Genomic DNA, 25835 nt, shown 5'->3' on the forward strand with positions numbered 1-25835 from the left:
GAAGATTTCTGGGATCTTTTATTTCAGCTCATGAAACATGGGACCAACACTTTACATTGTGTGTTTATATTTTTTTCAGTGTAGATCATTAGAAAATACAACAACAAGGCTCTTCAGGTCCAATGCAATGTCTCTCTACACAGAGTAATTGGTATCACTTAGGATGACAAAAAAAGATTTCTAAATATAATTAAAGGGATACTTCGGCATTTTGGCAATGAGGCCATTTATCTACTTCTTAAGAATCAGATGAACTCGTAGATACCATGTCTATAGCTGTGTTCGAATACTCATACTAACAGCACTATTTGTGACGTAACTATAGTATGCTTGTTGGTCATAATATGGATATAGTTAGTATGCCAAAAGTTCCCGGTGGTCGCACTACATTTGCCAAAATACGAAGTATACAAGCAGTGGACACTCTTTCCGTGCTTAAGGGCCCATAATGTAATTATTCTGAAAATGGGCGTGACTTCAACATTTTCAGATTTGAAGAAAATATGCAGCCGAAGTCCAACGAGAGCGGATACAAATTTAACTAATTATGACAAACGTTAAGAAAATGAGAAATGTAATAAAGTAATTACTTTTCAAATAGCTACACCATCCTTAAAAGCGCATAGCATTACAGCAGTATGTACCAGTATGTTAGCTAGCTTTTTAAGGTTAGTTGGCTACTAATACATCAAACTTGCCAGTATATTTACTATATGCTATCTAACTATCTACCCAACGTTTAGTGACTTGATTACTCCCGTCATTCTTAGTTTAGCCAAGTTGTATAGTCATTGACTCTGCTAGGGCGAGTAAATGGTCAGAGTGAGGTGTTCTTTCATTTGTGTCTGGAAGTAGCTAGAAAGTTAGCTTGGATGCTTAACTGCTATTGTGAGGTCAGAACGGGCCAGTGTCCAGTGTGCGTTCTGAAGCTCATAGTGAAACGCTCTGAATTTATGAACGGACAACCTGACAAAGCTAAAAAATTACGAGCACACTCGGGCACTCCAGATTGAATTTACTTGTAAAATGTCTTGCTAGCAAGAGGTTGCATAGCAACAGCAAAAAACTTCCGGTAGACAGGGGAAGCGCTAGTACGCTCAACTGAAGGATACCGTTATTTTACAGTATACTAAAATGAACTAATAGTATATACTCATTAAGTATGTAGTATGTTAGTATGGGTATTCGAACACAGCTTCTGTCTCTGTGTCCAGTATGAAGAAAGTTAGAGGTAGTTTTGTGAGCCAATACTAACTTGCATTAGCACAATGACTTGGAAGACAAAGTGCTTGCAGATATCAATAGACATCCAGTCGACTGACTAAGTGTGCTAGCGCTAGTTAGCAACTTCCTTCAAACTGTACGCAGAGAGATACAAATTGTACCCATGAGTTCATCTGACCCTCGGGAAGTAGATCAAATCCCTAAGTATCCCTTTAAATATGAAAGCTTATAAATCATATATAAGCAGAAAGGCAGTGTTTCAGTCCAGATCATGGCCATTTCAATTACCCAAACAGTCAATTTACTCAACCCTGGAATGTATTTGGGATGTTCACGAATTCTGGAAAGGTGGGCCTGAGTGAAAAAGTTTGGAAAACCCTGTGCTAAACGACTAAAATGTAAATATAAAATGGAATTCTTGAGCAGCACAAATGCACATTGCGCCAGTATCATTTGGATAATGGCAATATGGTATGGCCAGTGCAGTATGTATTTTTGCAATCAAGGATTGCACAATATGAAGAATATAGTGTTGCGTTAAATGCAGCGTCATCGGCGCATATTTCTATAAATGTTGCTCTCTGCTGAAAGCCAGACACTTTAGTTTTCAATTGCATCAGATGAATCGACACAAAACAGAGTATATTAAATGACAACCTTGCACATCTACAATATTCCAGGCCATCAATGCTTATTAATTAAAACAATTTCTGAATCAGAAAGGGATCGAAAGAGAAAAAGGAGTGATGAGTGAGAAGGAGAGATAGAAAGGAAAACCAGTCAGTTGTACAGTTGTCTAGTCAGTTGTACAACTGAAATGTGTCTTAAGCATTTAACCCAACCCCTCTGAAACAGAGAGGTGCTGAGTGCTGCCTTAATCAACATCCACGTCTTCGGCGCCCGGGGAACAGTGGGTTAACTGGCTTGCTCAGGAGCAGAACGACAGATTTTTACCTTGCCAGCTCGGGGATTCGAGCTGTGTGTCTAATCCAGAGTAGACAGATCCAGTGGCGAGTGTGTCTCTAATCCAGAGTAGACAGATCCAGTGGCAAGTGTGTGTGTGTGTGTGTCTAATCCAGAGTAGACAGGTCCAGTGGTGGTAGGGGCTCTCTCCAGTAGGAGAAGTGGCTGAACTCGGGGCAGTCAAAGGAGGACGACCTCCCATCCTCAGAGATCATAGGGAAGAAGTGCTCCACCAGCTCGCTCAGGTGAGTGTACCTGTGGCGCACACACAATAATGTGCCGGGGCTATCACAGCTCTATAAATTCCACCGTAATTATTAGGAGTCTACTGATCTATTCAGCATCTTGGAACAGACATGACAGCATGCTCTAAAGCAAAGCATGCTGTTATCAGGAGCATTTTACATTTTTTTATTAAAGAATTATTAAATCGAGACAAACTGTACTGTATGTATTTAGTGTGCACTTATGAGGAGTGGACTGATGACTGTCACTCCTCTGTTGGCTAGTGTACTTACGAGGACTTGCTCCCTTTGTTCTTCTCCTGGACGAGCTCTCCCTTGGGGTTCACAGTGAAGATCCTGGTGTCCCTGACACCCACTTCCTTATAAGCATTGGCATCCTGGGAAAGCCCAGACAACACTTAAATCAAGGTTTATTTAAAATACAAAAAACCTCAATCCATCTCCCAGGGAATGGATTGAGAAACAATTGCCAAACACAGACAGTGAGTCAGCGGTGTCTGTGTGGCAGTGTTAGAAATCTGTCTTACCTACTAAAACTACATACTAAGCATACTATTTAGAAAGTACTGTTTAGTAAAAATGTATACAGTGGGCCTCCCGAGTGGTACAGCGGTCTAAGGCACTGCATCGCAGTGCTATTGGCGCCACTACAGACCCGGGTTGAATCCAAGGCTGTGACGCAGTCGGCCGCAACCGGGAGACCCATGAGGCGATGCACAATTGGCAAAGCGTTGTCCGGGTTAGGAAGGGTTTGGCCGGGCTGGGATGTCCCATCGCGCTCTAGCGACTCCTTGTGCACGCTGACTTCTGTCGCCAGTTGTACGGTGTTTCCTCCGACACATTGGTGCGGCTGGCTTCCAGGTTAAGCGAGCAGTGTGTCAAGAAACAGTGCGACTTGGCAGTGTCGAGTTTCAGGAGGACGCATGGTTCTCGACCTTCGCCTCTCCCGAGTCCGTACGGGAGTTGCAACGATGGGACAAGACTAACTACCAATTGGCTATCATGAAATTGGGGAGAAAAAGGGGTAAAAGTACAAAAAAAATATATATGTTTGGTATACAGTGAGCCAAACATATCAACATACTTGGCTCAAATGCATAATTGTGTTGTTTCCCGCCATTTGTTCATTTGGTACAGCCCGTCCCCTATAAAACGTTATATTTTCCCAAAGCGCCTACTGCTAAAAACGCAAGTCAGGAAATTGGACAAGGCCTGTGTGTGTGCGCGACTGTGTGTGGCTCACATTGGTCCTGTTGCCAAAGGCTGCATAGAAGGGCTTCCTCTGGGGGTTGAACAGGTCTCGGATGTCGGTGAGGCAGGCGATCTTGAACACCTCCGGCTTCTTCTCTACCACCTCTCTGTGCAGGGCAGAGAAGAAACTGCTGGGGGCCAGCAGCACGGGGCCCTTGGGGAGGATGGTGCCTTTGTCATTCACCCACTGCAGGTAGCCCTTGGTGATGTCAGCCATGCCGATGGCCCGCGCCGAACAGTAGAGGAACTTGTATCCGTTTCTAGAAGGGAGAGAGAGAGAGAGGGAGGAGAGGTTACCCATTGACAATAAAACAACAACTGCATACAAGCATCTTGTAAGTTATCGCTGGCTTCCAATGAGAGGCACAGAATGGCACATTAATTTAGAGCAGGAAGTGTTGTTTCACAATGTTGTCATTTTGGCTCAAAATACAGAGTTTTGGAACCAACACATGCACAGTAAATACTGACGGTGGAGGGAACGGCTGCATCGTGTACATTTTGAACCTAACAGAAGAAAACAGACTGAAAAAGAGAGGGACTATCTAGACATCTACTGAACAGGACCCTGGTGTGACTTACTGGTGGATTTTGTGGTAGAGACGGGCAATGCCGTGGTGTGTCCAGTCTTTCCCCAGCTGAGGTAGGATATGACCCAGGGCATCAGACCTGTAATGGGCAAGGAGAGAGGTCATAAAGCATTGAACACACATTCACATGTACATACACATTGGCTCATACTGGGCCATGATGGTGCTAAACGGTCTCTAAAAGCACAGGGTAGTACCTTTCTTACACACACACACACTCACTTTGTGATGGTGCCATCGATGTCTGAGATGACGACGTGGTCGTCCCAGTTCCACAGGTAGATGGCGGCTTCGCAGCGACAGGTGCCCTGGTACTGAGTAGTTACGCTGAACATAACCTTGTTGGCCCCCTCACGCAGGTTCAACCGCTCCTGATCACAACACAGGGTAGGGATTATGAGGCAGTGTGTATGACTGTGTGTGCAGGGTTTTTTCTGGATCAAACAGGGGCTTAGGTGGTGGGCATGGCGGGGGGGGGGGGGGGGGGGGGGTCGGCTCGTCTGCCAAAATTTTAGAGGCCCCCCATCTTGGCTGTGTAGAGAAGGTTTAGCATTTTCAAGACAATTTCCTGCAATTCTACACATTTCTCCATGGACCTGAGAAATGTTTGCAGTTTTAAAGCAAATGTACTGCGATTCTACATATTCTGCCCTGGAGGTGAGAGAATGTGGCCGTTTTAAAAAAGGTCATTTCCTACAATTCTATGCATTTTGCCATGGCTAATGCTGTGTTATTTTGCTCAAACTTAACAAAAAAAATGTACTGCTAAATAAATTGCTTTTGGAATGTTCAAATCTACCTGACGGTCTAACTTTTATTTTTGTGATTGTTAGTTAACAAACACACCATTCAAAAGTTTGGACACCTACTCATTCCAGGATTTTTCTTTATTTTAAATATTTTCTACATTGGTCGAATAATAGTGAAGACATCAAAACTATTTATCATGCAGTAACCAAAAAGAGTGTTAAATAAATCAAACAATATATTTTAGATTTGAGATACTTCAAAGTAGCCACCCGATGGGCATTCTCTCAACCAGCTTCATGAGGTAGTCACCAGGAACACATTTCAATTAACAGCTGTGCCTTGTTAAAAGTTCATTTGTGGAATTTCTTTCCTTCTTAATGAGTTTGAGACAATCAGTTGACAAGGTAGGGTTGGTATACAGAAGACAGCCCTATTTGGTAATAGACCAAGTCCATATTATTGCAAGAACAGCTCAAATAAGCAAAGAGAAACGACAGTCCATCATTACTTTAAGACATGAAGGTCAGTCAATGTGGAAAATGTCAAGACCTTAGAAAGTTTCTTTAAGTGCAGTCAAAAACCATCAAGCGCTATGATGAAACTGGCTCTCATGAGGACCGCCACAGGAAAGGAAGAACCAGAGTTACCGCTGCTGCAGAGGATAAGTTCATTAGAGTTACTCAGAAATTGCAGCCCAAATAAATGTGTCAGAGTTCAAGTAACAGACAAATCTCAACATGTTCAGAGGACACTGCGTGAATCAGGCCTTCATGGTCGAATTGCTGCAAACAATCCACTACTGAAGGACACCAATAAGAAGAGACTTTCTTGGGCCTAGAAACACAAGCAATGGACATTAGACCAGTGGAAATCTGTCCTTTGGTCTGGAGTCCAAATTTGAGCTATTTGGTTCCAACCGCCGTGTCTTTGTGAAATGCAGAGTAGGTGAACGAATGATCTCTGCATGTGTGGTTCCCACCGTAAAGCATGGAGGTGGTGGTGTGATGGTGTTTGCTGGTGACACTGTCAGTGACCAATTAGAATTGAAGGCACACTTAACCAGCATGGCTACCACAGCATTTTGTAGCGATACACCATCCCATCTGGTTTGCGCTTAGTGGGACTATCATTTGTTTTTCAACAGGACAATGACCCAACACACCTCCAGGCTGTGTACGAACTATTTGACCAAGAAGGAGCGCGATGGAGTGCTGCATCAGATGATCTGGCCTCCACAATTACCCGACCTCAACCCAAATGAGATGGTTTGGGATGAGTTGGACTGCAGAGTGAAGGAAAACTAGCCAACAAGTGCTCAGCATATGTGGGAACTCTGTTCGAAAAGCATTCCATGTGAAGCTTGTTGAGAGAATGCAAAGAGTGTGCAAAGCTTTCATCAAGGCAAAGGGTGGCTACTTTGAAGTATCTCAAATATAAAATAGACTTAGATTTGTTTAACACTATTTTGGTTACTACATGATTCCATATGTGCTATTTCATAGTTGATGTGTTCACTATTATTCTACAATGTAGAAAATTGTTTAAAAAAAAAGAAAAACCCTTGAATGAGTAGGTGTGTCCAAACGTTTGACTGGTACTGTTGGTCCATTACCTTTTCTATACAAGTTAGTGCTGTGAAAAAGTATTTTCCCCCTTTCTGATTCTCTATTTTTGCTACAGAATGTTAAAAATCGGATCTTCAAACAAAACCTAATATTAGATAATGGGAACCAGAGCTTACAAATAAAAAAAGTATTTTATTTAATTAACAAAGTTATTCAACACCCGATTCCCCTGTGTAAAAAAAGTAATTGCACTCAATGACAGCAACCAAATGCTTCCTGTAGTTGTTGATCAGTCTTTCACGTTGCTGTGGAAGAATTTTGTCCCACTCTTGTATGCAGAACTGCTTTAACTCAGCGAAATGTGTTGGCTTTCAAGTATGAACTGCTTGTTTCAAGTCCTGCAACATCTCAATTGGAATTAGTTCTGGACTTTGACTAGGCCATTCCAAAACTTACAATTTGTAGTTTTAACCATTTAATGTTGACTTGATTGTGTGTTTTGGATCACTGTCTGTCTTGTTGCATGTTCCAGCTGCGCTTCAGCTCACAGACAGATGGCCTGATATTCTCCTGTAGAATTGTCTGATACAGAGCAGAATTCATGGTTCCTTCTATTATGGCAAGCCATCCAGGTCCTGAGGCAGCAAAGAATCTCCAAACCGTCACACTACCACCACCACGCTTGACCAAAATGTTGACTCAAGTTTGCCAAAAATAACCTGGGAGAACCTGGATGATCATCAAGACTCTTGGAAGAATTCTATAGACAGATTAGTCAAAATAATAACTTTTTGGACGACATGGGTCCCATTATGCCTGATTAAAATCAAACACTCAATTCCACAGTAAGAACCTTATACTAAACGGTCAAGCATGGTGGTTGTAGTATGTTAATTTGGGGATGCTTTGCTGCCTCAGGACCTGGACCATGAATTCTGCTCTGGGGACAAATACTTTTTCACAGCACTGTATATCAGGTTTACGTCATTTAAGTTCACAGGGAAAACATTTTTCGATCCCAAAAAAGGAATGTCTTAGGCGATCCGAAAAAATGCTTAGGCAACCCGGCCAAGATATCAATGGCAGAAAAATTACTGGTGTGTGTGTGGCAGTGATGACGTACTATCTGTTCGGAGGTGAGGCGTAGGGACTTGCGGTACATTTGGCTAAAACACTGGGCAGCGTTTATGGTCTCTAGGGTCTCTGATGATAGGTTGCCCACTCTGCCTAGGCCCGCCTCCTCATCACTAGTCAGGTCATCCAGAGTCGCCCTGAAAAGTCACATGGCAGAATTACTAGTCCATCAGCTAAAATAAACTACAATCGGTCATATTCGTTACGCATGAGGAACAGTGTGTGTGTGTGTGTAATCACTCACAGCATGGTTGTTGAGGGACCAGTGACAGACACAGAGGTTGAGACATCATTCTCGGTCTGTGCCTCCTCTTGGTCCTGCTTAGAGTTCTCTCCAGTCTGCCGTAGGGAAAGACAAAGAAACAGTTGTTGTTAGGCAGCTCTTTACCATTATCCTTCATTATAAAACGGGTAGTTTGGATCCTGGATGCTGATTGGACGAGCAGTGTTCAAAGCTGTGGCGTATTTGCTGAAATTGGCACACTTATGCCTGCTAACAGTTCCTTCGGCATTATCACTGCACCGCTATAAGAATATCATCATGTCCACGATGCTGTCCGAACCTTCTCTTGAATTTCTCTCAACAACAGCATTTATCTGTGACTATATTCATGATATAACACAGCCTTTTGTGCCTTATTGCTTAAATACGATGATGATTCATGAAATTCCAAACGAACTAAAATGTTAATTTTAAGGTGTTCTGGACAGGAACAACATTTGTAATGGTTGGGGGTTCCCAGAAGACCTGGGTCGTGTTAATTAAGCGACACCCTAGCAAAACATGTTGCAACTGAAAACAAAAACGATTGTTTCTTATCGGACAAGTTGAGATAGTACCTTCCTTTTTTCTTCCGTTTTGTGCCTACTGAACACAACCCTAGCATGGATTGAGAAACCCTGTGATAGGCTACCTGGTTTGAGTTAGTGTCCATGTCCTTCCTCCTCCAGGAGAACCACCAGCGGCCAGACTTTTTGGGCATCTTGTCCTTCACCAGCTGGTCAATGGCACTCTACATACAGTACAAGGTTAAAGATCATAATAGCACACCTGTCACCACTTTCCCTACCTCCTGAAGTGTGCACTTGTACACTACTCCCCATACATTGGTGTACAGTAGGTATGAGCCAGAGAGAAACTTCATACTCATAATTTATTTCAAATCCATGAAGGGAAGTGAACAAGGGTAGAGATTAGAGATATACCTTTGGTATATTCTTTTGAAAAACTTGCATTGACAGGACCATAGGGGCAGCCACTGCCCAGTTATAATACCTAAAAGAGCACAAAAAAAAACATGAATTTGTCAATGGACAGACACATTCAAAATATGATGGCAGAACCACAAGCAAACAACGTTTTGTACAGCATTACCAAATGCAACTCTAACACTTACTTTGAGTTGATGCAGATAACCAGGTTTGGATCTTCGATGATTCCAGGGTTGCTCACCAAATCCTGGTAGTTCACAACGTGCTCCATAAACTGATCTGGAACAGAGGCAAATGGCAATAGAGAAAGTCAAGAAAAAGTCTTGTCAATCCAACTGTTAGAAATGGGTAAGAATGCATAGGTTACCACGTGTTCATATTTCATCTAAAAAAAGGTCCGTCTTCATTGTTCTCTCTAGCTTGTTAAAGATCATCACTAGAAGCAGCTAATGGTGAGCGAATGTGGTTCCTTCCATCGGACACATACACCGCTGCACAGAAATAGACATTGCAGGAAAGTTCTTCTGCAACAGGGTGATCAAATTAGGATCCTACATCTGTACACACACACACACACACACACACACCTTTGTTTATTTGACTGGTGTGGCCGGTGCGGCCGCAGAGGGACATGCTAACGTCCATGTGGTCGGTTGTAGAGTCGGACTGGTACTCTGTGCCGCTGTCCATGGCCCCACTGCCCACCGACTGGGGAGACTGGTTACCAGAACCGGACCCTTGCTCCGCACCGAGCCGCGAGCATCCTTCTGCCTCACTGAGTGGAGAGGCATAACCATTAGGAAAATTTTCTACAACTATACCTTTTACGTGTTTACTTGAGAAGTGAATTGCCTGAGTTGAAATGGAATTAATCCCCACGCTGATTCCATGTACATAATGGATAATCTAACACTAATATTTCATCACTATGAGGGAATAGAAAGTTCCAAGCTGTTGCATTTATCAGGTGCTATTCAGGAGTGGGATCAATAGGTTCTAACTTTGAGAAACACTCAGAAATGACTATTGATTTGGTATAGGATGTGATACAGTCTATGATAGCTTATGTCTGCTGATGTCCATGTGAGTCCCTTCCAGTGTGACTTGCCTTGTGAGGACACAGTCAAGCCTAAGATAAGATAACATTACTCATTATCTGGTTAGGGAACACATCCTGCTACATTATACACAGAGTTCACTGATTTGTGTCATCCTTGACACTGAGTAAGTGTGGATTGCGGAAGGCATGCCAACTGGGAACTTGGGTCATATCTAGACAGAAGTGGGGGAAAGGTGACATATTTTGGGCTACATATTATGAAATCCATTGCCTGTTGACCTCCATTCCATGGGAAATACCAAAGCATAATTCTATGGGGCATGAAAACCCCAGGTGATAAAGAGATGTCCATTCTAACTTCAAGTAGCTCCGTGTTAGAATCCATGCACTCACCTACTATGTAAGCTCACTGGCCGTGTCCAAATACCTGCACTTGCATTGGAAATAGTAGGCATTTTGGGTATACAAAAATAGAAATTTAGATAATGTGACGTTAAATATTTTGTATGCTTTAACCGTCTAGAGGGAACATTGAATTTTGCATTACTGCTATTAGCCAATAGAAATGCATTGAATAACAGATTCACTACATGTTACAACAGATAGTCCCCCCCAAGAAATCTAAAGGAAGTTTGTTTTGAAATGTCGGTCCTATATCTGAGACATAAGAAAGATTTTATATTTTGTTTTACATGCATTTATCTCCATAAATACACACTTCCATTCATTTTTTAAACTAGTACTGTGGACCTTCTGAGGAGTCCCAAATGGCTTGTGGAGAACACCATTTTGAGAGTCTCATCTGTCAATAGATGGTTCATAATAGTTTCAGGCCAAACCGTTTGGACGCTACAGACGTTTTCGTGAGAAGACCGATTTTTGGAATGTATCATGGTCTGACAAACACTGCTCTAGCTCTACATCATTTCACCGCTGATGTGGAAGTGCGCCATCGGCAGATGTGGTGGATTGAGAAGCAGACAATGCAACAACAACAAAAACATCTCTAGCTTAAGCAAATGGATTCTTAATGGAGATTTTATTATTTGATTTCCATGGGGTGGGTGGTGTGGGGGGGGAGAGAGAGAATTGTAGGACAAGGGTTAAACGCAGGTTGACGTTCACTGTCATGAATCTTGCCCCGGAGGCAGAACTGAGCAATTTTCACTAGATGGGCCAGCAAAGTCAAAATTGGCTATATACATTTCTGAAAACAAAAAGGAGCTTTTTTAGTCTTGGTTAGGGTTACGCTTTAGGGTTAGTAGTGTGGTTAAGTTTAAATCAGATTTTTTGACTTTGCAGAGCTGCCTCCAGTGCAAGATGCATGACAATAAATGCCAACCTGCACTTTAAATGCTAGGATGTCATACTTGTTTCGGCTTTTCATCTAATATGAATTCGCTGCTATTGAGGAAGAAAAGGAAGGACGGAAGGAAGGAGAGCTGGGAGCCCTTTACCTTTTAGGTGGGAAGTAGTGAGCTGCCACTTCTGGGTCCAGGTTAGACAAGTCATCCAGGTAGATGTCGGAGGGTCCAAGGTGCTGACTGCGTTTACCTGTGTTCACACAGCACAGCAGCAGAGACAGACAGAGAACGACCACACAATTCAATGTCATGTCAAAACCAACACTCAAATCCTCTTGAAGATATTACTATAATGTGTATACCTGTCAAATCCTCTCAGATCTACAGGATGCGTGCCCAGGGTTTAGGGAGTGAGACGAGATCGGTTTCTCACCTTTCTTCTTGTCCTGGTGCTCTGCTGAGCTAGACTGCTCCTCCCCCAGAGCCTCAGTGGCTAACAAGTCTGTCACTCCGACACTCTCTGCAGCCTGATTGGTCAGGGAGCCGTCTGTGGCTTTGTCCGTCATTACAGATCCGTTCTCTCTCTCCTCCCCTCCCTCGGTGCAGGGCTCAATCCCTCTGTCACCCTCACTCAAGACAACTTCTGGCCCTTGTCCATTGGGTTCTGGAAAGGCACTGTACTGGTCTGGTTGTGCTCTGCTACCCAGATACTCTGTGGTAATGCGACCTAAGTTGGCTGCACTGGCACAGCTAGTTGTGTTAGCCAAACTAGCCTTGTTAGCTACAGCAGCTGTGCTGTCGCTAGCTAGCCTGTCTGCGCCAGCTTTGCTAACTTTTATGGATGGGATATGTGTGTCTATACAGTCGTTTTCAACTTGGCTAACCATGTTGTTAGCAACACATTCAACATTTGCTGTGCTTTCTTCGCTAGCTTGTCTATCAGTGTTGTCTACATTAGCCATGCTAATTGTGTTAGCCAGGGAGTTTCTGGAGTCTTCCAGCTCCGGGTTGGATGGGGACTCCTTGGCTACTTCATCCCCTGCCTGCTGGGTCTCTACTTGTACCTGCGTTTTTGTTTTTCTAGGTCCTGGGGCTTGGGGCGATTCGATGCTAGCCATCGCTAACGATGCCAATGTTAGCGGTTCTGAGTGGAGCTCTGAGGTGTGGTGATTCGGGGTGGAGTGGGTCATATTGGAGGCTCTCTCCAGGTCTATGCAGGAACTTTCTGTGGGTTGGACCACTGGTACGGTCCAGGGGGTGGGCCAGACCACCACCGTCACGCTGTTGCTCTCTCGGACAAAGCTGACCCCGGGCTCCAGGCCCATGTCGAAGGAGTCCTGCCGCTGGATGGTGCGGAAGTGGGAGCTGTCCGAGCAGTGGATGCCAGCAGAGACATGCTGCACCTCCACCCTCCCTTTCTCCATTGGACACATCTAGAGGGAGCAGGGAAAACAAAGCAGTGTGGTGATGGAGCTAATGAACAAACTTTTTATGACACCTGTACATCCTGTTATGACACTTGTATGTCATGTAGGGATGTGCCTTTCAAGCACGATTCACATCTAGATACATGGGCTCTGATACAGTACAGGAACGACTGTACTGTGTGAGTGTGTGGGGGGGGGGGAATCCCCATGACCCACCAATTAACTTGGCATTTTAGCAGCACATTTTTGGGGGCGCTAGTAATATGTCAATATTTATCTGTAGAAATGAGCAATTAATATTGAACAGCTTTGGATTTCACCCCAGTCTTAAAAGCGAATGGTTTTGAACATTTGGGGCAGTAGGTAGCCTATCGGTTAAGAGTGTTGAATTCCACAAGCAGACTTGGTGAAAGAAAATCTGTCAGTGTGACCTTCAGCAAGGCACTTAACCCTAATTGCTCCTGTCTAAGTCACTCTGGATAAGAGCATCTGCTAAATGACAAAAAATGTTTAGAACTTTAAGGAGAGGTGCTCTACTCAGACTCCCGCTCAGACCATAGGCCTACAGTGCACCTCAAAATAAGTACAGCAGAAATTACAACTTTACCCTGTCCATGTAAAAATGACCAAACAAACTGACTATTTAAAGCAAAACTACCTTCATCTTTTGTTATGGTGAACCTGGCAATCGAAAAGCCCCAATCAGCAGCAGTGAGTTGTGACCACTCCGGTAGCCTACACAACTCTGTCGGTAAAACTATTTTCTACGTGCATTTGTTAACAATGACAAAGCAAATTACATTGGTTGTCACCCAACTAATAAAGCCTTTGACTTGACATTGCGAAAGCCATTTTGCAAACATTTGAATGCTGAAGATGCTAGGAATATTAGATCAGGGAGGCTCTGGTTGGCGTGAGCAGCTGCACTCTGTATGCACAGTTGTTATCAGACTTAGCGATCGATGACTCATACACATTTACATGCGTAGTTAGGCTACTGAAGGATCGGACACATCAACTCAGTCACAAAATATTAGATATTTTTGGAGGGGGAGGGATACAATTATATGAGTAAAAAAAACATTAGTGAAGCGGCGGTTCATGATGTTTGAAATTATTTTCAGACCAATTCATGCCACTTTTGAACCGGGGATGGATGCCCATCAGTGAATTGTTACTTCCCTAATGTCCTTTTATGACACCTGTACTTCCTGTTGACACCTGTACTCCCTGTTATGACCTCTATGTCCCATTATGACACATATGTCCCGTTATGACACATATGTCCTGTTATGACACATATGTCCTGTTATGACACATATGTCCTGTTATGACACCTGTACACCCAGTTATGGCCTCAATATGCCCTGTTATGTCATACCTCGGGAAACCCGCCCCAGTTCCACTGCATCTGAGGCCCTGAAGACTCCGGAGGCTTCACCAGCAGCTCAGAGTCACTCTTGGGGGAGGAAGGACGACTATAGAACACACTGGAAATAGAATACACAGAGAGAGGCTAATTAATTGAAGGAAGAGAGAGAGAGAAACTGTTGAGAAAGAGAGACAAAGAGATGGGGGGGGGGGGGGCAGAAGAAGCTCTCAGAAGGCTCTGACGAAGGTCATGCATACACGTAAGCTAAGATAGATAAACAACTGATAGCGGCAAGCGGAGCGTGCAGGGTTTTTTTCTTATTTGAACAGTAACTCCAAATAATTCCCACACACCTGCAACAATTCACCTCAGATGTGAGTGTTTTTCCTAATTAGAGGGAGCGGGAGAAAAAAAAGACAGGGGGGGAAAAAGAGTGACAGAGAGGGTTCATAAACTGGAGAAAGAGGGGGACAGACAGTAAAAGAGAATGAAAATACAAACTTATTTTAACTGACTACCAGGGGCGGTTTCTAGGACACAGATTAGACTGACTATCCTAGTCCTGGATCAAAAAGCAAACTCAATGGAGAATTTTTTGGGGGTCTGGGATTAGGCTTAATCTGTGTCTAGGAAACTGCCCCTTAAAGTGCAGGTAAATTGCCTGACCTGTTGTCTGGCCTTAATGGCCAAATGTACTCTTAAATCTCTAAACTCCCAAAGAGCAAGCAGAAGAGGACTGGCCACCCCTCAGAGCCTGGTTCCTCTTTAGGTTTCTTCCTTAGTTTGTGCTTTCTAGGGAGTTTTTCATGGCCACGGTGCTTCTGCTTGCTCTTTGGGAGTTTAGCCTGGGTATCTGTAAAGCACTGTGACAACTGCTGATGTAAAAAGGAATTAATAAAATACATTTGATTGATTGATCGATCGTCTGACCTCTCTGAGGGGGACCACTCTCCATCAGAGTGAGGGTGGACGTCCCTGGTCTGCACGGCCACCAACTCTTCATGCGGCTCCTCGGACAGCGAGAAGTACACAGACTTACTGTTAGGGAGACAAAATATTTTTTTTAAAGTCAACCACAGGGTATCAGAACACTAAAGCTGATCACTCAAAGCCACATACCGGATGCTAAATCTAACAATAAGACCTGGGTTGAATATGTATTCACCTTCCACCTAACACTCGAGGTGTGCCTGATTTACCTTGGACGGTACAATGAAACCGATAGTAATGTTCAACCAAAGGAATTCATGTTTTCAAATTGTAGTTGATGGGTTGTTCAACAAAGAGTACATTTTGCATCCCTTTGATATTTTAAGTAGAATTTGTGCACTAATATTTCATTTTAAAAAGCCTGTTATCTTACATGAAGTGCCCTTTATTATAGACCACATGTAAAATTCTATAAATTAGATTTTTATATGAATAAAGACTTGCTAAATTACCAAAAATATCTCCTCTAGTTTTTCAGACTTCTAGCAAGATTTTAACCCACTTATCACCACCATTTGTCCACGTTTTCACCATCATTTTAAGGCCCTACTTACGTTCTTGCTTTGACAATCATTTCTGAAGATTATCATTTATTTCATGTGATTGCTCTCCTTCGGTCCCTCATTTTAAGGTCAACCCTGATAGCTGAACTTAACTCTTTTTAATATACCTTTCAAAATTATATTTTCAAAAGAAACATTGAACATGGAATCAAATTATACTGTAAAAGCAGGTCAGCTGGTTGGCATCTTTTTGTCCATTTTCTGATGTTTTGTGGTGGGAAACTGAGCCCGTCGAGCATAACATGTCAACCATTACCCACAGATCAGTTATTTACATTACTAAAATATTTCAGTTGTTGTGTATATTACATTCATTTTATTTGTTGTTTACCTTGACTAACCTGTGCCTCCGCACATTTACTCTGTACTGGTATCCCCTGTATATAGCCTCGCTACTGCTATTTTCTGGCCTGCTGGCCCCCCTACCTCTGAGGAAGCACAGTTCCCGCTCAGCCCAGTCAAAACTGTTTGCTGCTCTGGCACCCCTATGGTGGAACAAGCTCCCTCACGACACCAGGACAGCGGAGTCAATCACCACCTTCCGGAGACACCTGAAACCCCACCTCTTTAAGGAATACCTAGGATAGGATAAAGTAATCCTTCTAACCCCCCCCCAAAAAAAATATTTAGACGCACTATTGTAAAGTGGTTGTTCCACTAGATATCATAAGGTGAATGCACCAATTTGTAAGTCGCTCTGGATGAGAGCGTCTGCTAAATTACTTAAATGTAAATGTCATTTTGTTGCTCTTTAATTATTTGTTATTTTTCTATTGTATTTTTTTTTTTTTAAGGGTAGCTACTTTGAAGAGTCTCAAATGTAAAATATATTTTGATTGGTTGAACACTTTTTTGGTTACTGTATGATTTCATAGTTTTGATGTCATCACTATTATTCTACAATGTAGAAAATAGTAAAAATAAAGAAAAACCGTGAAATGAATAGGAGTGTCCAAACTTTTGACAGGTACTGTATGTAGAACATTGGCCTGTTGGAAAGTACAACTCCCTACAATGTCCCACAGTTTAGGCATTATCTGAGAAACTGCAATGCAATGTGCTTACAAAATGGACAAAATATAACGAGCTAAATGGAATTCAAACCTTGCTTTTTCATTTTAAGCTCAATTACTTTTGTGGCTGCTAGCCAAATTGCGTGGCACTTCTGTTGTCATCTGATGAATGAAGCTATTTTCTGCCAAATGTGTTGCAACAATGTATTTTCTGCGAAGGAAAATGATAGTTGCACGCCCCTGAACATTCTATCGAAGCAACAAAAAGTGACTTTCAATATAAAATGCAGGTGAAAAAGTCTCAAATGCTGATTTCTGAACTCTAAAACGACACCTGTTACACTACCCAAAATGTACTCTATTCGTGGAACAACCCTGATAGTGACCTGGCGAGCATTGGCGTGCTGGGCTCTTCTTTGGAGGGGCTCTCCTGTTCTCCTGACTGCTCCCTCTCGCTCTCCCTTTCCCTCTCGTCGGACGAGGAGCTACCATCTTCTCTTAGGTGGGAGTCGGAGCGTATGCGTACTCGCCGCCGCTTTTTCCTTCGCGTGCTTCCGGAACTGGGGAGCCCCTCTAAGGTTTCCTCGGCCACCTCCAGCAGCTCGATGTGGATGGGCGACGTACAGAGGTGGGCTGGCACTCTGGACTGGTTGGTGTGGGGGTGGGATGCACATTTCAAACTAAGGTAAACAAAGGTACTTGCTAGGCTACACATACAGTGCATTGGGAAAATATTCAGACCCCTTGACTTTTTCAACATTTTCTAAAATTAATCAAAGTTTTTCCTCATCATAAAAAAACAGAAATACCTTATTTACATAAGTATTCAGGCCCTTTGCAATGAGACTCAAATTGAGCTCAGATGTTTCTACAACTTGATTGGAGTCCACCTGTGGTCAATTCAATTGATTGGACATGATTTGTAAAGGCACACACCTGTCTATATAAGGTCCCAGTTGACAGTGAATGTCAGAGCAAAAACCAAGCCATGAGGTCAAATGAATTGTCTGCAGAGCGCCGAGACAGGATTGTGTCGGGGCACAGATCTGGAGAAGGTGACCAAAAAAATTCTGCAGCATTGAAGGTCCCCAAAAAGACAGTGGCCTCCATCCTTCTTAAATGGAAGAAGTTTTGCACCACCAAACTGAGCCATCGGGGGAGAAGGGCCTTGGTCAGGGTGGTGACTGACAGAGCTCCAGAGTTCCTCTGTGGGGAGGGGAAAAACTTCCAGCAGGACAATCATCTCTGCAGTACTCCACAAATCAGGCCTTTATGGTAGAGTGGCCAGACGGAAGCCACTCCTCAGTAAAAGGCACATGACAGCCCGCTTGGAGTTTGCCAAAAGACACAAACTCTCAAACCATAAGAAACAAGATTCTATGGTCTGATGAAACCAAGATTGAACTATTTGGCATGAATGCCAAGTATCACATCTGGAGGAAACCTGGCATCATCCCTGGCACCACGATGAAGCATGGTGATGGCAGCATCATGCCGTGGGGACGTTTTTTTACCAGCAGGGACTGGGAGACTAGTCAGGATCGAGGGAAAGATGAACAGAGCAAAGTACAGAGAGATCCTTGATGAAAACCTGTTGCAGAGCGCTGAGGACCTCAGACTGGGGCAAAGGTTCATCTTCCAACAGGACAACGAGCCTAAGCACACAGTCAAGACAATGCAGGAGTGGTTTCAGGACAAGTCTCTGAATGTTCTTTAGTGGCCCAGCCAGAGCCTGGACTTGAACCCGATAGAACATCTCTGGAGAGACCTGAAAATAGCTGTGCAGCGACGCTCCCCATCCAACCTGACAGAGCTTGAGAGGATCTGGAGAGACGAATGGGAGAAACTCCTCAAATACAGGTGTGCCAAGCTTGTAGTGTCATACCTAAGAAGACCCGAGGCTGTAATCGCTGCCAAAGGTGCTACAAAGTACTGAGTAAAGGGTCTGAATACTTATGTGATATTTCAATTTTATATTTGTAATAAATTAGCTAAAATGTCTAAAAACCTGTTTTACTGTCATTGTGGGGTATTGTGTGTAGATTGATGAAGGGGTGGGGAAAAAATAAAAGTTCAGCCATTTTAGAATACAGCTGTAACGTAACAAAATACGGAAAAAGTCAAGGGGTCTGAATACTTTCCGAATGCACTGTACAGCATCAATAAGCTACAGAAGAAACAAAATAGGTTACATCATGTCACCTTCCCTATTAGCTCAACACAACTATAAAAGAGAGGTTCACCTCCACAACTGAACAAGCATATAGGCTCAGATAGTCAAAATAACATGTTTAAAAACATACCTCAAAATCCTCATTTTCCCCCACAAAAAAAGCTTCTCCATTGTCCCCCAGTTTCATTTGCAGGTGAACTGGCTCCCCATTGATCTCTATGTCCACCTGCAACACACGGTCACAGGCAGTGTGTGTGTGAGACTATCCGCTTATATACAGTACATGCACCCTCCATTTGTAGACAACACCACACACTCCAATCTTCTTCTTCTTCATACTCACCACTTTCTCCTTGGAGCGCAGCACCCCCAGCTTGCCAAAGCGCACATGGAACGGAGAGCACTGGAGGCTGCCGTCGGGCTGACGCACCACGATGACATCGATGGCCCCCGTGAGCGTGGCTGGGTTCAGGCCCCGGTATAGTTCTTTGACCGTCACAAACACAGTCTCCGCCAGCTGCCCCACGTAGTTCATGGTCTGGAGGGGAGAGAGCAGGTCAAGGGGGAATTTTTGTCCAATGTTTACACAATTCTTTCCCAATCTTATTGATTTGAGATATATAATATACCCTAGTATCATCCAAGTTTGTTGGCAAAGCAGAATATTTACATAAACTGAAACTACAAAACATTACGAACACCTGGTCTTTCCATGACATAGCTTTCACCTGGTTAGTCTATGATCCCTTATTGAAGTCACTTGTTAAATCCACTTCAAAAATCAGTTTAGATGAAGGGGAGGAGACAGGTTAAAGAAGGATTTTTAAGCCATGAGACATGGATTGTCCATGTGTGCCATTCAGAGGGTGAATGGACAAATCAGAACATGTAAGTGCCTTTGAATGGGGTATGGTAGTAGGTGCCAGGCGCACCAGTTTTGTGTGAAGAACTGTAATGCTGCTGGGGTTTTCCTTCTGAACAATTCCCATGTGTATCAAGAATTGTCCACCAACCAAAGGCCATCTAGCCAACTTGACCCAACTGTGGGAAGCATTGGAGTCAACATGGGGCCAGCAAGATACACTGCTCTGAGGAAGACCATAGTTCAGCACTGCAGAACCAACACAACAATCTAGTGATGTGATATAATTGAACTACTCATGATGATGAATCAACACCTTATATAGATTTCCTATTCATTGGGTCAAATATGATGGAGCTCTCTTTAACCAAAGGGGATAGCTGCACTTGCTACATCCATTTTTAGACACTTAAATGTATTATATATTTGTCCATTGAAATCAGTGGTTGGTTGACACTTTGTTATTGTTTGAACTGCAGATTACCGCTAACTATTTTGTCACTAAGACAGGTCTGAGGTTATGACAATGTAACAGGCTCTAGGCCTAACAAATCAATACATTTAGAGATAGTGGTACGCTGCTTAGGCCTATTGCCTGAAATTCTATGTTAAACAGCTTAGGGCTACTTAGAAATTACGTCAATTTGTTCTGATTTAGAAAATGCTGAGATTAGTCTAAATCAATTCATTCTGACAACATCTAGGCCTATCCGAATTTCATTTTGAATTGTTTCAAAGTCAAATCTATACCAGACTGACTACAGTAATAGTGTAGAGCGGGGATCATAAATTAGATTCAGCCGTGAGCCGGTAGGTCAGGCGGGCGGAACATAATTACAAATAAATTGGAGACTGCAAAATCTGATTGATCAGAACTGTTCAATGAGAATTACTCAGTGATTTGCATATAAGCTTAGAAGAATCCCCACAAATCTAAATAGCAAAAACTATCAAAACACGAAGACCGAGGTAATCAGGCTGTTCTAGCTTCATTCTGATGATCAACACAGTTGTCAGGCTAGCCTATTAGAATGAAAACCTCGAAGAAAGAGAACATTTAGAAGGCTAAAGGCGTCAGTATGCTTCAGTTCGGAACCGAACGAGTGTGCTCGTATACTCCCTTAAAAGACCTTTGCATGAAAAACAAGAAAAAAAGCAGCAAGAGTACTGTTTGTCCATTTTGAGATGCCGTAGCCAGTGTACACTTCCTCAAAAGTCAGAATTAATCTAAGTTAACTCAAGGAATCTCATTAGTTTTGATGTTTTTCTGAGGACATCTTAGTCATACAATTTTACATCTAACTAAGATGTTTGGTGCAGTATTCCTCAATGAAAAGATTTGCACAAAAACGAGTTGTCTCGTTGAAGGACAACAAATACTTTATTGAAGAATCCCTACTGTTGACCAATCACTGTAGCCTAATGTATCACAAAAATCAGCAACCACAACTAGAAAAGCCTGAAATAGCAAAGAGAAGAACACAATCACACCACCATCGCTGTAGCCCAGGAGCAACCATGACGCTCAACATCAACACTTGAATAAACTCTACTGTTTTATCAACAACAGTTTCTATTGATGACTTGAAGGCCATACTTTTGGGAACCTGAAGGGATATCCTCCTCACAATGTTCACAGACGAACTGAACACAAAAAGTTGACTTGGTGCACACTTCATAAGGGGGTGAGGGAGAAAGTATGGTGTGAGTAGAGGTCCACACAGTGCAATTGACTGAATAACCTAACCATGCTGCTTCTAGAAAAGTAGGCAGGGCCACTGGAAAGCCCCTGGGCTACAGCGATGGTGGTGTGATTGTGTTCTCTTTGCCATTTCAGGCTTTTCTAGTTGCGGTTGATAATTTGTGTGATACATTAGGCTAGTTTGTAAAATAATCTGCGCGGTCAGTAGTAAATGGAGTCTGGACACAAAGCCCACGATGGACAAAATGGAGACAAAATGGAGGTACAGCAAATTGAGTATGGGTTGTGGGAAAACTGACATTTGATACATTTCTTACAAACCAAGAGTAGGCCGATTATTTTACATTTAGACATACATCCATGATTAAGCTAGTTGAACTGTAGTACTACTGCAGTAAGGCTTCTCAGATCACTATGAATGGCCGGTATGCGAATGACTTGTGACTTTGCTGCTGATCCTTTCAAGCGATAGACAAAACGAAGCGATTCCTACATGTCCTGATGTGTCAGACAGGCTACAACATGCATCTCAGCCACAGAGAACCATTCATTCAGATTAGCCTAAGTGGTAGAGACAATTCAAAGGCATACAAGCCCAGAGGCAAAAAAATAAAGTCATCCCATCTGTTAAAATGTCATCAACTTACTGTGTGTGTACCTCTGACGTATGTGCTACCAGCATGCCCCTGATGTGGAGCAAATAATGGCCATCACATGACATGACCTGTAAAACAGGTGTAGGTGTAATTTGCCATGGTCACATGATCTAATAACAACACATTTGATGCAAAAATCCTCACTCCCTCAATAATGACTAATAATGGGCTTGTTAATTTAAGGGATGGGTCAGATTTCAAACAAGGCATTATTTGGACAAAACAAACTGACATGCCTAACTGGGGAAGAACGTCAGATGTCGTGAACAGAATTTACATTGAAAGACAGGCAGCCCAATTCTGATTTGTTTGCCCATTGTTGGAAAAATATCTTATCTGATTGGTGAAAAGACCAATTTGTGGGGGAAAAAAATATCAGAATTGGGCTGATGCAGCCATAATACTCCAATAATAAATTTGACATTGTGGCTGTACTAACTAGCTATAGTAACTAACTAGTCAGACAAACAAACAAATCGCGCTTCCAAATTATGATTAATTTATTATTTTTATAATGATTAACATCCAGACACTTAGCCTGGAAGTCTGCATGTTTAAAACAGATTACATTCGGTAATTATCTATCGTTTTCAAACCAGTTGCGTAGCTAAAAGCAGTTGGTGGTGGGCTAGCCAGCCATCATAGCTCATCTAGATAGGTAGTTGTCAGGGAATTCATATTCTGGAATAACAACAGGATCGACCCAACTCCCCGTCTCTTGCGACGCGGTTGGCTGAAATAGCAACTATTTGGTTCACTTTACAAAACAAAACTTTGTAACATATCAACGTTCTATTGACATTTTGGAACTCTTAAACAACGTTAAAGTATCGATTCTGATGATTTATCTTACCTGGCAGACGGAGTTTCCGAAAAATTATTAAGTGACACTTCCTTCTTCGGGCGCCTGCGCACACGATTCTATGAATGGAAGAAGACGCAAATCAATCATTCGAAAAGGAAAGAACACGCCTCTGGTTTGTTTTGTACTCAATGCGTGCACCCAGAGCTACGTATTTAGACGTAAAGGGTTAATCTGGGGCAAATGCATTTCAATAGTCTTATTTACGCTTGTAAATGAAAGTAATTCTTATTGAACTGAGGATATAAAGGTTAAATAAATAAAACATATATTATCGAACGCTGGTTGGGGAGTAACTGATTACATGTAATTCCTTACATGTAAGGGATTACAAAAAACTGTAATTGTAATCGTTACGTTACCAGCAAAAATATTGAAATCAGAATACGGATACTTTTGAAAAACTAGATGATTACTTCCAGGATTACTTTGAAATTGAGAAAATGTTTTTGTGAAAAAAATCTTTGACAATTCTTTATTTTCTCAATGACATTCAAATCAGCATAGAAAAAAGGGGCAAATTTAAATTTGTTCCACCTGAGCGAATCTGACCACAAATCAGAGACCACTATGATGACACACCACGGATCGTGGAAAGTTGCAGGAATAGGTTTTTGTAGGCTACAGTCCAAGCAATGTCTTCCAATTGTGCGACTGCTGTCGGCATCCAGAGATGATCCAATTTGAACAAACGCTTGGAGGTAAGGATGACAGCAGTGGTGTAGTCTACGGCGATTAGGATGTCACTTATTATTGTGCTTTACAGATGGTGGTTGTTGTGGATGGCTGTTCACAAATCTAAATGTGTATTTGAACCCAATAATGGTTGAAATCAAGAAGTAGCTGCCTATCAATCATTGTTTTTGAAACCAGTGGACAGCCAATGAAAAATGCGGTGCATAGTGCGGATCCAAGTCTATGGAATACAAATGGGGCTTTTATTGCTCAGTCTCATTCATACGGATTCAAAAAAATCCCTATGTCTAATGGACACATGCTGAAACGTGCACACTTTTGATATACTTAAAGGGCCAATCTGTAGTTGCTACATACATTTTTGGACATATAAATGATATATACCCTACCATTCAAAAGTTTGGGGTCACTTAGAAATGTCCTTGTTTTTGAAAGAAAATCATTTTTTTTGTCCATTTAAAATAACATCAAATTGATCAGAAATACAGTGTAGACATTAATGTTGTAAATCACTATTGTAGCTGGAAATGGCAGATTTTTTTATGGAATATCTACATATGCGGCCCATTATCAGCAACCATCACTCCTGTGTTCCAATGGCACGTTGTGTTAGCTCATCCAAGTTTATAATTTTAAAAGGCTATTGATCATTAGAAAACCCCTTTGCAATTATGTTAGCACAGCTGAAAACTTTTGTTCTGATTGAAGAAGCAATATAACTGGCCTTTAGACTAGTTGAATATCTGGAGCATCAGCATTTGTGGGTTCGATTACAGGCTCAAAATAGCCAGAAACAAAGAACTTTCTTCTGAAACTCGTCAGTCTATTCTTGTTCTGAGAAATGAAGGCTATTTCATGCAAAAAAAATGCCAAGAAACTGAAGATCTTATACAACGCTGTGTACTAATCCCTTTACAGAACATCGCAAACTGTTTCTAACCAGAATAGAAAGAGGAGTGGGAGGCCCTGTTGCACAACTGAGCAAGAGGACAAGTACATTAGAGTGTCTAGTTTGAGAAACAGACGCCTCACAAGTCCTCAACTGGCAGCTTCATTAAATATTACCTGCAAAACACCAGTCTCAACGTCAACAGTTAAAAGGCGAATCCGGGATGCTGGCCTTCTAGGCAGAGTTGCAAAGAAAAAGCCATATCTGAGACTGGCCAATAAAAAGAAAAGATTAAGATGGGCAAAATAACACAGACACTGGACAGAGGAAGATTGGGGAAAAAAGTGTTAAGGACAGACGAATCTAAGTTTGAGGTGTTCGGATCACAAAGAACAACATTTGTGAGACGCAGAAGAAAATGAAAAGATGCTGGAGGAGTGCTTGACGCCATCTGTCAAGCATGGTCTGGGGGTGCTTTGGTGGTGGTAAAGTGGGAGATTTGTACAGGGTTAAAGGGATCTTGAAGAAGGAAGGCTATCCCAGACCTGCTGTTTTCAACTCTCTAGAGACAGCAGGAACGGTAGAGATACTCTCAAAGATCGGCTATGAAAAAGCCAACTGACACTTACTCTTGTGTTACTGACTTGTTGCACCCTCGACAACTACTAGGATTATTATTATTTGACAATGCTGGTCATTTATGACAATTTGAACATCTAGGCCATGTGCTGTTATAATCTCCACCCGGCACAGCCAGAAGAGGACTGGCCACCCCTCATAGCCTGGTTCCTCTCTAGGTTTCTTCCTAGGTTTTGGCCTTTCTAGGGAGTTTTTCCTAGCCACCGTGCTTCTTTCACATGCTTTGCTTGCTGTTTGGGGTTTTAGGCTGGGTTTCTGTACAGCACTTTGAGATATCAGCTGATGTAAGAAGGGCTATATAAATACATTTGATTTGATTTGATCACTCCATTTTGCAACGCCATGCCATACCCTGTGGACGCCGCTTATTTGGAACCAATTTCCTCCTACAACAGGACAATGACCCAAAGCACAGCTCCAAACTATGCAAGAACTATTTAGGGAAGAAGCAGTCAGCTGGTATTCTGTCTATAATGGAGTGGCCAGCACTGTCACCGGATCTCAACCCTATTGAGCTGTTGTGGGAGCAGCTTGATCGTATGGTATGTAAGAAGTGCCCATCAAGCCAATCCAACTTGTGGGAGGTGCTTCAGGAAGTATGGGGTGAAATCTCTTCAGATTACATCAACAAATTGACAACTAGAATGCCAAAGGTCTGCAAGGCTGTAATTGCTGCAAATGGAGGATTCTTTG

The 25835-nt window shown here is 42.5% G+C and overlaps 1 protein-coding gene across 1 annotated transcript; it reads right to left on the minus strand.

Moving 5' to 3' along the window:
- LOC106583597 (phosphatidate phosphatase LPIN2) lies at window positions 1-23028 on the minus strand. Its single transcript, XM_082967658.1, has 20 exons — window positions 22910-23028; window positions 22048-22124; window positions 19180-19374; window positions 18967-19062; window positions 17050-17309; window positions 15028-15135; window positions 14107-14215; window positions 11732-12731; window positions 11452-11548; window positions 9522-9709; window positions 9120-9213; window positions 8929-8998; window positions 8637-8735; window positions 7967-8061; window positions 7712-7859; window positions 4496-4644; window positions 4266-4352; window positions 3676-3943; window positions 2706-2809; window positions 1-2442 (listed from the first exon to the last, which is right to left on the minus strand). Exons 3-20 carry the CDS (start codon window positions 19369-19371, stop codon window positions 2295-2297), a joined length of 3312 nt encoding a protein of 1103 aa, XP_082823784.1. The 5' UTR covers window positions 19372-19374; window positions 22048-22124; window positions 22910-23028; the 3' UTR covers window positions 1-2294.
- Between the last annotated feature and the right edge of the window lie 2807 nt (window positions 23029-25835).

The sequence above is a fragment of the Salmo salar genome, chromosome 22, assembly GCF_965601325.2.
Source record: "Salmo salar chromosome 22, fSalSal1, whole genome shotgun sequence".
Taxonomy (NCBI): Eukaryota; Metazoa; Chordata; class Actinopteri; order Salmoniformes; family Salmonidae; genus Salmo; species Salmo salar.

Excerpts from the sequence above, each read along its gene's own strand:
- LOC106583597 (XM_082967658.1), bottom strand. The coding sequence starts at position 19,371 with ATGAACTACGTGGGGCAGCTGGCGGAGACTGTGTTTGTGACGGTCAAA. Across the intron at positions 19,063-19,179 it reads TGCGCTCCAAGGAGAAAGTG|GTGGACATAGAGATCAATGG; the intron begins GTGAGTATGAAG and ends CGTGTGTTGCAG. Across the intron at positions 7,860-7,966 it reads GGTCCCTCAACAACCATGCT|GGCGACTCTGGATGACCTGA; the intron begins GTGAGTGATTAC and ends GTGACTTTTCAG.